We start from the raw sequence: 14,494 nt of genomic DNA on the forward strand, positions 1-14,494 counted from the left end.
GTTAGGCAGTAAGAATTTTATAGTTAAGAAGTTGTTTCGTTATAAACTTATCTTACATATAATTGTTTCTTTATACAGTTTTGGGGCTGTGAGTTTTTTGGTGTCTGTAGCTGCAGCCCATTTCTAGAGTACATGTTATTGTCAGTTCTAGAGCAAACTTAAATGATGGGATATTTGAAATATTTTGTGTAAGTAAAAAAGTTGTTCTGTTAACTTATTCCTTCCCCCCTGAAAATGACTCCCAAACTAGATAATATTCTGTGACTTTGGAACTTTTTTTTTTTTGAGATGGAGTTTTTGCTCTCTTGCCCAGGCTGGAGTGCAATGGTGCAATCTTGGCTCACTGCAACCTGCGCCTCCTGGGTTCAAGCGATTCTCCAGCCTAAGCCTCCCAAGTAGCTGGGATTGCAGGCGTCCGCCAACATACCTGGTTGATTTTTGTATTTTTAGTAGAGACGAGGTTTCACTATGTTAACCAGGCTGGTCTCGAACTCTTGACTTCAGGTGAGCCACCTGCCTCGGCCTCCCAAAGTGCTAGGATTACAGGTGTGAGCCACCGTGCCCAGCCTGGAACATATTTTTAAAAAGTGTTCAAAACGTGTGGGTTGTTTTATTTATAAGATGGCAGGATTGGACTGGATGATTTCTAAAGTTTCATCCAGCATAGACATTTTGTGATTCTAGTGGTTTTCTAGACTCGTAGCATCATAGAATTTTTAGATCTGACATAGACTCAGAGATCATCTAATTTACTCCTCCCTGTTTTTACACAAGAAGAAATTGAAGATCAAGGAGGTTTTGAGGTTCAAGTTTGCAGGATTGTTGGTTGCAGAACTGAAACTTATTTTCTCCTGGTCTACCATTTCCCCCAGTATTTGTGGTACATATAAATCTGTTTACTCATGAAATCCAGAAAATTACATTTGAAATTAAATCATATCGATCACTTAGAGGAAACCACGTGTTATTAATGAATATGTTAAGTAACAAAATTCATATTAATGGGTGATCAGTGATGTTAATGCCTATGTTTTCAATGGCTTTAAAAATATATGAACTTTGAAATTTAAGATTATGTTGTCAACAAATAGTAGAATTTGTAAATTCAAATGGGTGTAGATCTATTCAAAGTTGTCTTTTCATAACTTGTTGCACATTCTTTGCATATCTACAAGTAAATTAAAGGAGAATATCAATTCTTTTCAATGATTGTTATACATCTGTGTGCCAGACACAGTGTTAGACACTGGAGGGATGTATGTATCACAGAAGAGACAAAAATTCTCACTCTGGTGAGGGTTACCTTTTAGTAGGGAGACATAAATAATAAACATGGTATATAGTTTTCTTCTTTACTATGTTAGAAGGTGTTAAGTGCTGTGGGAGAAAACGGTGTTAGGGAAGGGCATTGGGGGTTCTAGGGCATTGATGGAAGTAGGGTTGCTAAGTATCTGTATCACCAGTGAGACCATTTTTTTTTTTTTTTTTTGAGGCGGAGTCTCGCTCTGTCGCCCGGACTGGAGTGCAGTGGCCAGATCTCAGCTCACTGCAAGCTCCGCCTCCCGGGTTTACGCCATTCTCCTGCCTCAGCCTCCCGAGTAGCTGGGACTACAGGCGCCCGCCACCTCGCCCGGCTAGTTTTTGTATTTTTAGTAGAGACGGAGTTTCACCGCGTTAGCCAGGATGGTCTCGATCTCCTGACCTCGTGATCCGCCCATCTCGGCCTCCCAAAGTGCTGGGATTACAGGCTTGAGCCACCGCGCCCGGCCCCCAGTGAGACCATTTTGAACAGACTAGGGAATGAGGAAATAAACCATGCAGAAATATGGTAGAAGTCTTGAGGAACAGTGAGACCAGTGTGGCTGGAGCAGTATGTGTGTGTGTGTACGTGTGTACATGTGTATATACGGGGGATCATTGGAGCAGATAAGGCCTAGTTGATAAGGAGTGGGGATAGGCATGGGTCGGCACTGTAAGGATATTGGGCTTTTATCCTAGAGAGATGGAAAGCCATTGAAGGATTCTGAGTGGTATGATATACCTTGTTTTTTTTGTTCTGTAGTGTGCTGTGACAGTATTACAGATAATTATTTTTTAAAGCAGTTTTTTCAAAAGACCCTTACTTCAGTTTTCTTTACCATGCAGCTTCTATGTACAGAGTTTTGAATTCTGTTTAAGATGACTGTCTAATGTTCAATAAAAAATAATGGATTATCAAGTATACCTGGCCACACTAGGGTTAATAAAAACACAACAAAACCTCTTTGATAGATTGTCGAATATGTTCTAGTGGTTTGTATTTCATTCAGTGACTATATGCAGAAAACTGGGCCTTTGGGGACAAAGAAAGGAAATTAACGTTTGTTGAGAAGATACAGTCTGCTAGTCAGACAATTTACAGTTGTCATTAATCTCCCCTCCCACTTCTGAAATAGGCAATATTACTACCTTTTTTTTTTTTTTAAATTTATTTAGCATATCAGGAATGAAGGCTTAGCATTCTAAATGATTTGATGCTAGTATGTGGCAGAGCAGGGGTTAGAACCCTGGTCTCTGGCCCTGACCCTCACCTACTCCCATTTTTCTGTTTTTTTTTTTTTTTTTTTTTTTTTTTTTAAACCCAGCAAGCACTCTTTTAGTGTAGATGTGGAATCTTTGTTTAGTTTTACTCTGGTTTCTTCCTTGTCAATGCTGAATAATAGTGACCTAGTTGTTTCCATATACAATCAAATGATTTGATGTAAACATTAAGTAATTGAAAAATTATAACTTTGTTGGTGCGTGTAGTAAGAAAGTTGGAGGTACAATTAATTCTGTGTTAATTTTTGGCTGGGCACAGTGGCTCACGCCTGTATCCCAGCACTTTGGGTGGCCGAGGCCGGCAGATCACGAGGTCAGGAGATCGAGACCATCCTGGCTAACATGGTCAAACTCCATCTCTACTAAAAATACAAAAAATTAACTGGGTGTGGTGGTGGGCACCTGTAGTCCCAGCTACTTGGGAGGCTGAGGCAGGAGAATGGCGTGAACCCGGGAGATGGAGCTTGCAGTGAGCCGAGATCATGCCACTGCATTCCAGCCTGGGCAACAGAGCTAGACTGTTTCAAAAACAAAAACAAAACAAAACAAAAAAAATTCTGTGTTAATTAAAAGAAAAATTTTTTAAAAGAACAGGTCATTTGGGTCAAGTGGCTGCTTTGTGCTCTTATAGATTGGGTCAGGCATAAGGAAAATCTGGGAGAAAACTTTTGAATTTCAGTATTGAGTTCAAGTTATGGTAGTGTTTGCCATGAAATTTGATGAAAAGAAATAGTTCCAAATAGGATTCAGTTGCTTTGTGGACAGAAAAAAGCTCTTGACTAATTTATGTAGCCACTTTAGGTGTGCACCCACCCCCACAAGAAAAAGCAAAACAGAAGGAAAAAACAGTCACTGAAATAGTCTTTTATTATTTTATTGAATTTGTTTTATATAAGTAGTACCTAGTCACTGAGAGTGATTAGGCTGCCTGTCTGTATTATAAAATTTTAAGGGATTTAGTTTTTTTTTTTTTTTTTAAATCTATCGTACTTATGAATCACTCAACAAAGAGATAAGTTGATGAAGTACACAGCCCATTCCCTTATTAGAGTAGGGTATTTTCGTTTTAATAAACGTGTGGAGTGTTTATTCAGAGGATTCTAATACTTCCTGATTTAGGATTTGAGAAAATATCAAATACTAGAATTAGAAGATTTTATTTTTCAAAGATCATTTATTCTCACTAAGAAACAAATATAGTATGTTAGATCTTAACTATGGAATTTTATAAATCTCATTTAATTTTTCATTTTTTTGGTGTTTTTTTTTTCTTTTTGCCTCAGTAATCTTTTATTAAGTTGAGATTACTTTAGAAAACAATGTTAATGGAGAGGGGAAAGTAAATTTAAATTAGCTACTTGGATTTCTTGTTAGAAGTTCAAGCAGTAAGTTTGAGAGAATCAATCGAGATGATGACTAATGCAAGTATTTTAAGATGGTTATTTCTTATTTATCATCAGAAATTAGCAAAAATAACTTCTTTGTTTGTTTTTGAGACAGGTTCTCACTCTGTGTTGTGCAGGCTGGAGTGCAGTGGCACGATCTCGGCTCACTGCAACCTCTGCCTCCTGGGTTCAAGCGATTCTCCTGCCTCAGTCTCCCGAGTAGCTGGGATTACAGACATGTGCCACCATGCCTGGCTAATTTTTGTATTTTAGTAGAGACAGGGTTTCACCATGTTGGCCAGGCTGGTCTCAAACTCCTGACCTTAAGTGATCTGCCCCCCTTAGCCTCCCAAAAGAGTATACCTCTTGAAAGGCCAGGCGCGGCTGGCCTTTTGACTAGTAATTTTAACTAGTAATTCTGAGGGGTGGAGAAAAAATCTTTTAAATTTTCATTAGTTGCCTACTTTTTAAAAACCTGTGAAGAAAAGTATACAAAAGTCTACAATAATCTATTTGAATCTTACAGATATACTTCTGAATATTTTCTTTTGAGCTGGAATTTCGCTCTTGTCACCCAGGCTGGAGTGCAATGGTGCAATCTCAGCTCACTGCAACCTCTGCCTCCAGGGTTCAAGTGATTCTCCAACCTCAGCCTCCCGAGTAGCTGGGATTACAGGCACGTGCCACCATGCCCAGCTAATTTTTGTATCTTTAGTAGAGACGGGGTTTTACCATGTTGGTCAGGATGGTCTCAATCTCTTGACCTCATGATCCACCCGCCTCGGCCTCCCAAAATGCTGGGATTATAGGCGTGAGCCACCATGCCCGGTCACTTCTGAGTTTCTGAAAGGTAGATTGCCATAATGTATCATCATGCACAATAATTACATAGTATGTATATCATTCCTATGGACTTAGTAGTACAGTAGTACCCTCTTGTCTGTGATTTCACTTTGCTTGATTTCAGTTACCCGCAATCAACTGGTGATCTGAAAATATTAATGAAAAGTTCCAGAAATAAATAATTGATAAGTTTTAAATTGTGCGTTGTTCTCAGTAGCATGATGAAATCTCATTGTTGCAGTCGTTGGTCATCCCTTTCTTCGTCCATCTTATTCATGCTGTATTCACTGCCTGCTGTTAGTCACTTAGTAGCTCTCTTAGTTATCAGATCAAAAAAAAAAAAAGACAAAACCCAGAGTGCATATATAGGGTTCTATACTATCTGTGTTTTCAGGCATCCACTGAAGTCTTGGAACGTTTCTCCCTCCCCCACGTGGATAAGAGGGGACTAATGTAATACAGAGCCTCTTTTTTTTTTGAGATGGAGTTTTGCTCTTTTTGCCTAGACTGGAGTACAATAGTGTGATCTTGGCTCACCACAAACTCCGCCTCCTGGATTCAAGCAATTTTCCTGCCTCAGCCTCCCAAGTAGCTGGGATTACAGGCATGTGCCACCATGCCCGGCTAATTTTGTGTTCTTAGTAGAGATAGGGTTTCTACATGTTGGTCAGACTGGTCTCAAACTACCAACCTCAGGTGAACCACCCCCTACTTGGCCTCCCAAAGTGCTGGGATTACAGGCGTGAGCCACTGGGTGTTGCACTGTTGTTCAGGCTGGAGTTAGTGATGTGATCATGGCTCACTACAGCCTCAACTTTCTGTGCTCAAGTGACCCTCCTACCTCAACCTCCTGAGTAGCTGGAACTACAGTTGTGCACCACCAGATATTGCTATGTTGCCCAGGCTGGTCTTGAACTCTGGGCTCAAGCAGTCCTCCTGCCTGGACCTCCCAAAGTGCTGGGATTACAGGCGTGAGCTGCCTTGCCCAGCCTCAGCACCTCTTAAAAAGGAGTTAATTTCAAGAGTTATTCAAACTGCAGGAAATTTAAGGATGAATTTTTTTTTTTTTTTTTTTTTTTGAGGCGGAGTCTCGCTCTGCCGCCCAGGCTGGAGTGCTGTGGCCGGATCTCAGCTCACTGCAAGCTCCGCCTCCCGGGTTTACGCCATTCTCCTGCCTCAGCCTCCCGAGTAGCTGGGACTACAGGCGCCCGCCACCTCGCCCGGCTAACTTTTTTGTATTTTTTAGTAGAGACGGGGTTTCACCGTGTTAGCCAGGATGGTCTCGATCTCCTGACCTCGTGATCCGCCCGTCTCGGCCTCCCAAAGTGCTGGGATTACAGGCTTGAGCCACCGCGCCCGGCCTGGATGAATGAATAAGTAATTGTTATCCATAAGCAATTATTTGAAACTTCAGATTTGAGTACTATGAGGGTTTTGTTCGTTTTGTTTAGTATTTGAAATTGTACACATTTCCATATATTTTCTGGCCATAACCTATATAAGTATTTGTATTTTCTCTGAGTTTTAAGCCTTCTCTTTGGAAAAGGGAACCCTGACTTCGAGTGCCCTGTGATTTTTTTTGTTTTCAACCTCTGTACATTTAAAGCTATAGATTATAACCATCTGTTTTTAAAATAGACTGTGACAGAACTATAAACACATTTTTCTTTCTGTTGTATTGCTTGTCTTAAAAATAACTTATCCTCTTCCTTTTCTCCTTCTTACCCCCAACCAAAAAAAAAAAAAAAAACCCTAAATAGAAGCTCAATCCCCAAATTATCTTTTTAGTTAGGTTGTGAGAGAATGCTTAATGGGGAATTTTTAGTTGGAATGCAAATCGTTCACATTTGACTACTTTTCCGTTAAAATAGGTGAAGAAATATTGCTCACAGTTCTCCTCCCTCCAACAGTCAGTGGTTGCACTTTTGCCCTTTTGATTTTCTTTTCACTTGAAGGCAGTATATAGTAAATGGCAAGACTGCACGCCTTGAAACTGGGCAGCAGGGCTGCATTTCTGGCTCTGCTACTTTTTGAATAAGTAGGTAAATTATGCTGGAAGTTTGGTTCCTCACTGGTAAAATGGAATCATCTTCCAGGATTAATAAGCACCTAGCGCAGTGCCTGGCACACAGTAGAAGCTCAAATGTTAGCTGCTAGTTTTATTATAGTTATTGTTTACCATTTAAATTTTTTTTGTGGAGTATTTTTTTTTTTCTCTTTTTTTTAAGATAGGGTCACATGCCTTCTCTTGTCCAGGCTGGAGTGCAGTGGCGCCATCATAGCTCACTGCAGCCTCTATCTCCTGGGCTCAAGTGATCCTCCCACCACAGCCTCCCAAGTAGCTAGGACTCCAGGAATGCACCACCATGCCTGGCTATTTTTTTGTTGTTGCTAATTTTAATACAGACGAGGTCTTGCTATGCTGCCCAGGCTGGTCTTGAACTTTTGAGCTCAAGTGTTTCTCTTGCCTTGGCCTCCCAAAGTGCCGGGAGTACAAGCCGTGAGCCCACCACACCTGTTCATCTTTCTTCCTCTGTGAACTTATGTGGAGTCCTTACCATGTGCTAGTTACAGTTCTAAGAGTTTAACCTGAATTGATTCATATAACCTCAACACTCTGTTTACAGATGAAGAAGTTGAAGCACAGAAAGATTAATTTTCCCAAAGTGATACGGCAATTAAGTGGCACTGGTAGAGTTAAAATCCCGACAGTCTGGTTTGAAAGTCTGCACTCTTCTCTGGCGAATCATATTATATTGCCTCTCTGTACAGGTGGAAGGAAAGAGATGGAGCTACTCCTACCTAGATTCCTATGCTGACCTTCCTGGAGTAGAACTTTGGTTTCTAGGTGAAAGTCTGCTCTAGGAGTTGTAGGTAGGCTCATTGGTTGAATTGATTTTTTCCTGCACTTTTGACTTCGGACCTATAGTCTATTGGAAGGCCTTTTGTGAGTGAGTAGTTTTGGATATTGGTAACGTTTTCCTGTGTTGCTGAATACCATGTGTTATATATGGAAAGTATGATCTTCTAAAGTTAAAACTAGCTCTTTAAATTTCAGATGAAGTTAAATTGTCAATATGATAATTACATAATAGCATACAGAGCTTTTTTTTTTTTTTTTTTTTTTTGAGACGGAGTCTGGCTGTGTCGCCCAGGCTGGAGTGCAGTGGCCGGATCTCAGCTCACTGCAAGCTCCGCCTCCTGGGCTTACGCCATTCTCCTGCCTCAGCCTCCCGACTAGCTGGGACTACAGGCGCCCGCCACCTCGCCCAGCTAGTTTTTTGTATTTTTTAGTAGAGACGGGGTTTCACCATGTTAGCCAGGACGGTCTTGATCTCCTGACCTCGTGATCCGCCCGTCTCGGCCTCCCAAAGTGCTGGGATTACAGGCTTGAGCCACCGTGCCCGGCCGCATACAGAGCTTTTAGTGAGAATTATGGGTGATCATAAAAGTGTTTTGATTTTGAAAGCATTAACTTTGGTGAGATAGGTTCATCAAATCCTGAGTTAACAAAAATTGAGTTAGAAAATTAATTCCTCTAAGGAAAGATATAAAGGCCTAAGTGTCTGTTTCTGGAGTTCAGGCAGAAATATAAACTTAAGGATGAGAAGATAAAAATTCAAGACAATAGAAATAAAATGGATATTAATTTTTTCCTGTAAAAATATCACTTATTAAAATTATTTCTATTTTGAAATTGTTAGGACTTAGTTGACTAGAAAGTCATTTTCATGTTTATTGTTTTTCCTTGGGGAAATACTTTTAATAGGAAGACTTTTTAAACTTTATTAATACTTTTTCTTCAGATAAGCTGTTATTTTAAATGTGATTCTTAAATTTGTTTTCTTTTCTTTTCTTTTTTTTTGAGATAAGATTTCGTTCTGTCACCCAGGCTGTAGTGCAGTGGTGCTGTCTTAGCTCACTGCAGCCATGAACTCTTGGGCTCAAGTGATCCTCATCTTCGCACCTCAGCCTCCCATGTAGCTAGGACTACAGGTGTGCACTACAACAACCAGTTAATTAAAAAACTTTTTTTGTAACGATGGTCTCATTGTGTTACCCAGGCCAGACTAGTGTTGAACTCCTGGCCTCAAATAGTCCTACTGCCTCCGCCTCCCAAAGTGCTGGATTACAGACGTGAGTTACTGCACCTGGCTGATTCTCTAATTCTTGAATTTCTTAAGGAAAAACAAATGCAAATATGCTAAATTTAAGAATAAAACAATATGTGTTGATAACTTGGCATGTTATATTTTGGAAAGATGAGCAAATAAATTCATTTTACTCTTCAGATTATAACAGTATTTCTAATTTTGGTAATCTTTGATACCATTGTAATTAGCTTTCTGTTACAAGAGATAGCATTTCTCCTCCTTGCCAGAGTTAAAAAGCAAAATATATTTTGTTTTATGCATTTTACATCCTTTCCACTATTGTGTTTCTTTGAAAACTTCATAATATCTAGGTAGTTTTAACATTGGAATACTGAAGATTGTATTGCCTGATCTTATTTAATGATTAGTTTATTCCCTTTAAATAAGTATTTAAATAAATGGCATATATTACATTTGAGTGCTGAATCATTGTAGCTGTCACATGATTTTGCTCTTGGGAAGTTCCCCACTGTGTTTGTAGTAGAAACAGAGAAAAAATCCATCTGTTTTTTCTTCCACCTCAATTTTCTATCCACCCTCTCATCCCCTATAAAATAATTCTTCTCTGGTTAGTCACCTTTTTCTCTTCCTTATGTTGATAAAAATTTAAACCTTTGGTGCCATACTGTCAACATCAGAACACTGCCTGGTACGTCTGTGTGGCTTAGGAAAAGGGGATGGGAGTGTTACAGCTCCCCTGAATTGGTCTGGTATACTCCAGCTTTATTCTAGGATAGCCTTTGAGACTACAGAATTGAATTCCCTTAGTAGGGAATCGGGTGTTACAATGTATTCTAGGAGCAGAGAGCTGACAAAGAAATGGTAAGAGTGCCTTATGAGTAAAAGAAGTGGAGGGTACTTATCAGACTTTATAGGAATGGGATTGTCAATATCACTTGGCTTAGCTGGAGTCCATACTGTCAGTTCTTGGCCTAGTGTAACTAAGTAGCCTTTATGGTGTTGGAAATGGGTAGGTGCACCCTGTTTCTTCAGATATATTGATATTGCCCTGTATAGTGGAAATTTATACCAAACCAGTTAAAATAGTTTACATTTGGCCTGGCCGGTGGCTCATGCCTGTAATCCCAGCACTTTGGGAGGCTGAGATGGTTGGATCACCTGATGTCAGCAGTTCAAGACCAGCCTAGGCAACATGGCAAAACCCTGTCTCTACTAAAAATACAAAAATTAGCTGGGCGCGGCAGTGCGTGCCTGTAATCCTAGCTACTCAGGAGGCTGAGGCAGGAGAATCGCTTGAGCCTGGGAAGTGGAGGTTGCAGTGAGCCGAGATCATACCACTGCACTCCAGCCTGGCGACAGAGTGAGACACCGTCTCAGGAAAAAAAAAAGTTTACATTTATATATATGTGTGTGTGTGTTTGTGTGTGTATATATATAAAATTTATTACATAAACATTTTTCAGATAAGATATGACATGGAATTAATTCGTTTGTATTATTTTGTTTTTAGTTTGTGTGGGTAAGACAGTTTTTTATCTTTGTTTCCCTGGTCTTCTATTATCCTGCTTTTTGATAGGAATAGAATAGTAGAATGACTGGTTCTTTTTGGCTTGTAGAAATGACTTAAGCTATGATTTTTCCTTCCTCCCTTCAACAAAGGTGATTGACCCTGCAGGGAACAGAGCACTGGATTTAAAACTATATGATAAAACCCCAACTAAATCTGATTGTTTTGCCACCTCCAACTTTTAGGAGGATGGGGGAAAAGTTACGCCAATAAGTTGTATCAGGTTTAATTAAAAAGTAATTGCCAGGCCAGGCACAGTGGCTCACTCCTGTGGTCCCAGCACTTTGGGAGGCTGAGGCAGGTGGATTGCTTGAGCCCAGGCGTTTGAGACCAGCCTGGGCAACATAGCGAGACCCAGTCTCTAAAAAAAACAAAAAAACCTACGTATTTTCCGGGATATGGCCTGTGGTTGGCATACTTGCAGGTTAATCTCCAACACTTCCTGCACCGTTATACGGTGGTCACTGACGATCACAGTGATCCTTTGGTACTTTACCTTCTTTCTCAGAGGAGGATTAAAACATATGTTAGGGTACTCTATCACTCAAAGGAGAAAGGTGTACTAAGTTTTAAAATAATTTTCAGTAACAAAAGTTGGAATCAAAATGATTCCCTTGTTAACCTTCATTTAAGCAAAATTAAATTAGGACAGTTATCTTCCTTGGCATTTGATTTCATTGTGAGTTTGTTGTCATTGAACAGTAAATCTCAAGGAGGAGATAGTTTTCCAAAGGGAAGAATCCTAGACACTTGAGGGATGTGTTTTGCAATGGGATATGACTTATCTGATGTCCAGATGTTGATGTTGTAGAGTTATTAGTGAAGTAGCAGAAGAGTAGTGAATTTATAGTTTCTCAATTTTATTGGAGTACAGAGGTTGAGATTTTAATCTGTAATCTTAACAGTAACATATTTGCAAAGAGAGGAGTGTGACTGACAGATCAGATTCTAGAGCATAGACATTTTTCATTTTGCAAGAAATAGGGAGATAGGGTTAGTTTTCATATTTGATTTTGTATAGTGTTGTTTTTACTGTGATTGGTAGAAATATGTTGTAAAATCTCAAAAGCTTTATAAATATGTATAGCAAGCAGTGTGATTTATGGAAAGATTACTCAGATTCATGAGACCTCTTTGTTCTTGTCTCATTTCTACTAATAACAACCTGAGTGATATTTTTGAACAAATGCCTTAACCTTCTGGTTAGGGTTCTCTGATCTGTCTAATCTGGAAGTTGATGTTTACGATCTGTCTGTTTGGGCCAGATGAGAGAATCTGGGGCTCTCAAATGTGTTGCTTAAACCACAGAAAAAAAGTATATATACACATACATATATACACACACACATACATACATACATATATATACATACATACATATATATACACACACACACATATTTTTTTTTTTTGAGATGAAGTCTCGCTCTTGTCTTCTAGGCTGGAGTGTGATGGTGTCATCTCAGCTCACTGCAACCTCTGCCTCCTGGTTTCAAGCATTTCTCCTGCCTCAGCCTCCCGAATAGCTGGGATTATGGGCACCTGCCACCATGCCCAGCTAATTTTTGTATTTTTAGTAGAGACGGAGTTTCACCACGTTGGCCAGGCTGGTCTCGAACTCCTGACCTCAGGTGAACCGCCTGCCTGGGCCTCCCAAAGTGCTGGGATTACAGGCATGGGCCACTGCGCCCAGCCAACCACAGAATATTATGTCTATTCATGAGTATCCTACTCAAGTTTTCGCTCTTCATTTACAATAGTAGCTCAGGAAGAACCCAAGTATTTTGCTAGAAGATGGTATTGGAGCTTGGGAGGAAGAAGAGTAACAGTGATGGGGCTGCAGTTGCTTGGAGGCTGGCTTGGGTGAGAGGGAAGGGAGAACATGGTCTTTGATACTGGGAGAGAGTACCCTGCCTTCTTTTCCTGTGGGTTTAGGTCAGATGAGAAATGAATCCTTGTCAGTGTGCAGCAAGTGAGAAGAGGTGATTATCTCTTCATCTCTTCCCCTCTCTGAGAAGAGGTAGAAGGGCTGTTTGGAGAGACCAAGGGTCTCTGCTAGGCTCTGGGTAAGGGAATGACGTGATTCTTCCAGGGGAGAAAGAAAAAAAAATTATTTCGGTAGGAAGGATGCTTCTCCTGATTTGAGTGAAAATATGAGGAAATTTTGTTGATAATTTTCTTGGTTTCTGAATACAACTAGGAGAAATGTCAAATCCTTCTATTTTATTGCTTCCTCCTATTTGATAAAAACAGCAAGAAAACAAGGTAGGTGGTGTTGGGGAGGGAGGATCCCTGCCCCCTAGCCCCATATCCTTTATAGTGGATATTAGGACTGCAGTAAACACCTGTTAATCTCATGGTTCCCCAGGAACATTTGCTCACTGGTCAGATCATGTCACCTGCTTCCCCACCACTACTTGTGCATCCATCTCAGAGCACTGTGCTTGTCCAGGTTTGGAAAGTAGCACCGCTTCCCTTCTGCAGCCTTTCTGTACGCTCTCAGGGCCCACTGTAGGAGAAACGCTGGGTGGTTGAGCTTCCTTTGCTTCTGTCCTATTTCTCTTCCAAAACTGTACCATATTTTTTGTTTCATATTTTTTAAAAGTTAGTCTTTCTGATTAATAATAGATCAAAAATAAATAAAGTTAAACTGTTTTAATGTTTTATGAGGAAAAAGTATTACTAAGAACGTTTTGTCAGCCATATAGAAATATTTAGTCTTATGTGATTTTACATGGAGTTTCAGTTTATTTTCTGGTTTCAATAGAACAAGTTGAAATCATCGCAGAAGGATAAAGTTCGTCAGTTTATGATCTTCACACAATCTAGTGAAAAAACAGCAGTAAGTTGTCTATCTCAAAATGACTGGAAGTTAGATGTTGCAACAGATAATTTTTTCCAAAATCCTGAACTTTATATACGAGAGAGTGTAAAAGGATCATTGGACAGGAAGAAGTTAGAACAACTGTACAATAGATACAAAGGTGAGTGCTTGCTTGTGACTTTAAATAAATTTTGGACCAGATTTTCCAAGGTGATGGGCTTGTGAGAAATCAAATACTATATATAACATAAATTGGGTGGATGTGTCCAATAGAGGTCTGTAGATCTTAGGGTTATTTCTTTTTTTTTTTTTTTTTTTTTTTTTGAGACGGAGTCTCGCTGTGTTACCCAGGTTGGAGTGCAGTGGCGCGATCTTGGCTCACTGCAAGCTCCGCCTCCCAGGTTCACGCCATTCTCCTGCCTCAGCCTCCAAGTAGCTGGGACTACAGGCGCGCACCACCACGCCCGGCTAATTTTTTGTATTTTTAGTAGAGATGGGGTTTCACCGTGTTAGCCAGGATGGTCTCGATCTCCTGACCTCGTGATCCGCCCGCCTCGGCCTCCCAAAGTGCTGGGATTACAGGCTTGAGCCACCGCGCCCGGCCGATCTTAGGGTTATTTCAAGAACTCTGAGGAGAAATTATTTTCTTTGCACTAAAATTTCTTCTTGGCCTCTTTATTTTCCTGCCCTCCTTTTTTTTCCTCCCCCATCGTCCAAGTTGAGCATGGGGATGGGGAACTGTTTTTTCTCCCCTCATCTGTATAAAACTCAGCTGAACCAGTCTTTAAGAAAACCTGCATGCTAAATCTTTAAAGAATTGTAAAGTAATGCATAGTTTTTAAAAAGTTCAACTGCATAATAGATGAATAAGAAAAGGTTAATAGTTTGTCTTTTCCTTATTCATTCTCCTGAGTAACCAGTGGTGTGGATCCTTCCGTATCTTTTATGTTTATGCAGAAATACATTTACAGAATTTCAAAGTTTTTCTGAATATGGGATATTTTATGCATAACTTGTGCTCTAAAGTCAAATGATGTGTATGTTTTTTAATTGCTGGAGATATTGCCAGATTAAGAAAAGTGTTAGCAAGGCCGGGCGTGGTGGCTCACACCTGTAATCCCAGCACTTTGGGAGGCCGAGGCGGGCCGATCACAAGGTCAGGAGTTCGAGACCAGCCTGT

General features: G+C 40.1%; 1 protein-coding gene across 3 annotated transcripts in view; it reads left to right on the top strand.

The window, feature by feature from the left end:
* The window catches only part of DCUN1D1 (defective in cullin neddylation 1 domain containing 1), a 44,771-nt gene that overhangs the window by 2,347 nt on the left and 27,930 nt on the right, over positions 1 to 14,494 (top strand). For 2 of the 3 annotated variants that reach the window (XM_030931641.1, XM_010366230.2), the window contains exon 2: positions 13,258 to 13,474. In XM_030931641.1, the coding sequence (XP_030787501.1) occupies positions 13,258 to 13,474 (217 nt within the window). Of the gene's footprint in view, positions 1 to 7,367; positions 7,683 to 13,257; positions 13,475 to 14,494 lie in introns of those variants that run through there. The other variant, XM_010366231.2, reaches the window with a different exon arrangement.

This window comes from Rhinopithecus roxellana, chromosome 1 (assembly GCF_007565055.1).
Source record: "Rhinopithecus roxellana isolate Shanxi Qingling chromosome 1, ASM756505v1, whole genome shotgun sequence".
Classification (NCBI taxonomy): domain Eukaryota; kingdom Metazoa; phylum Chordata; class Mammalia; order Primates; family Cercopithecidae; genus Rhinopithecus; species Rhinopithecus roxellana.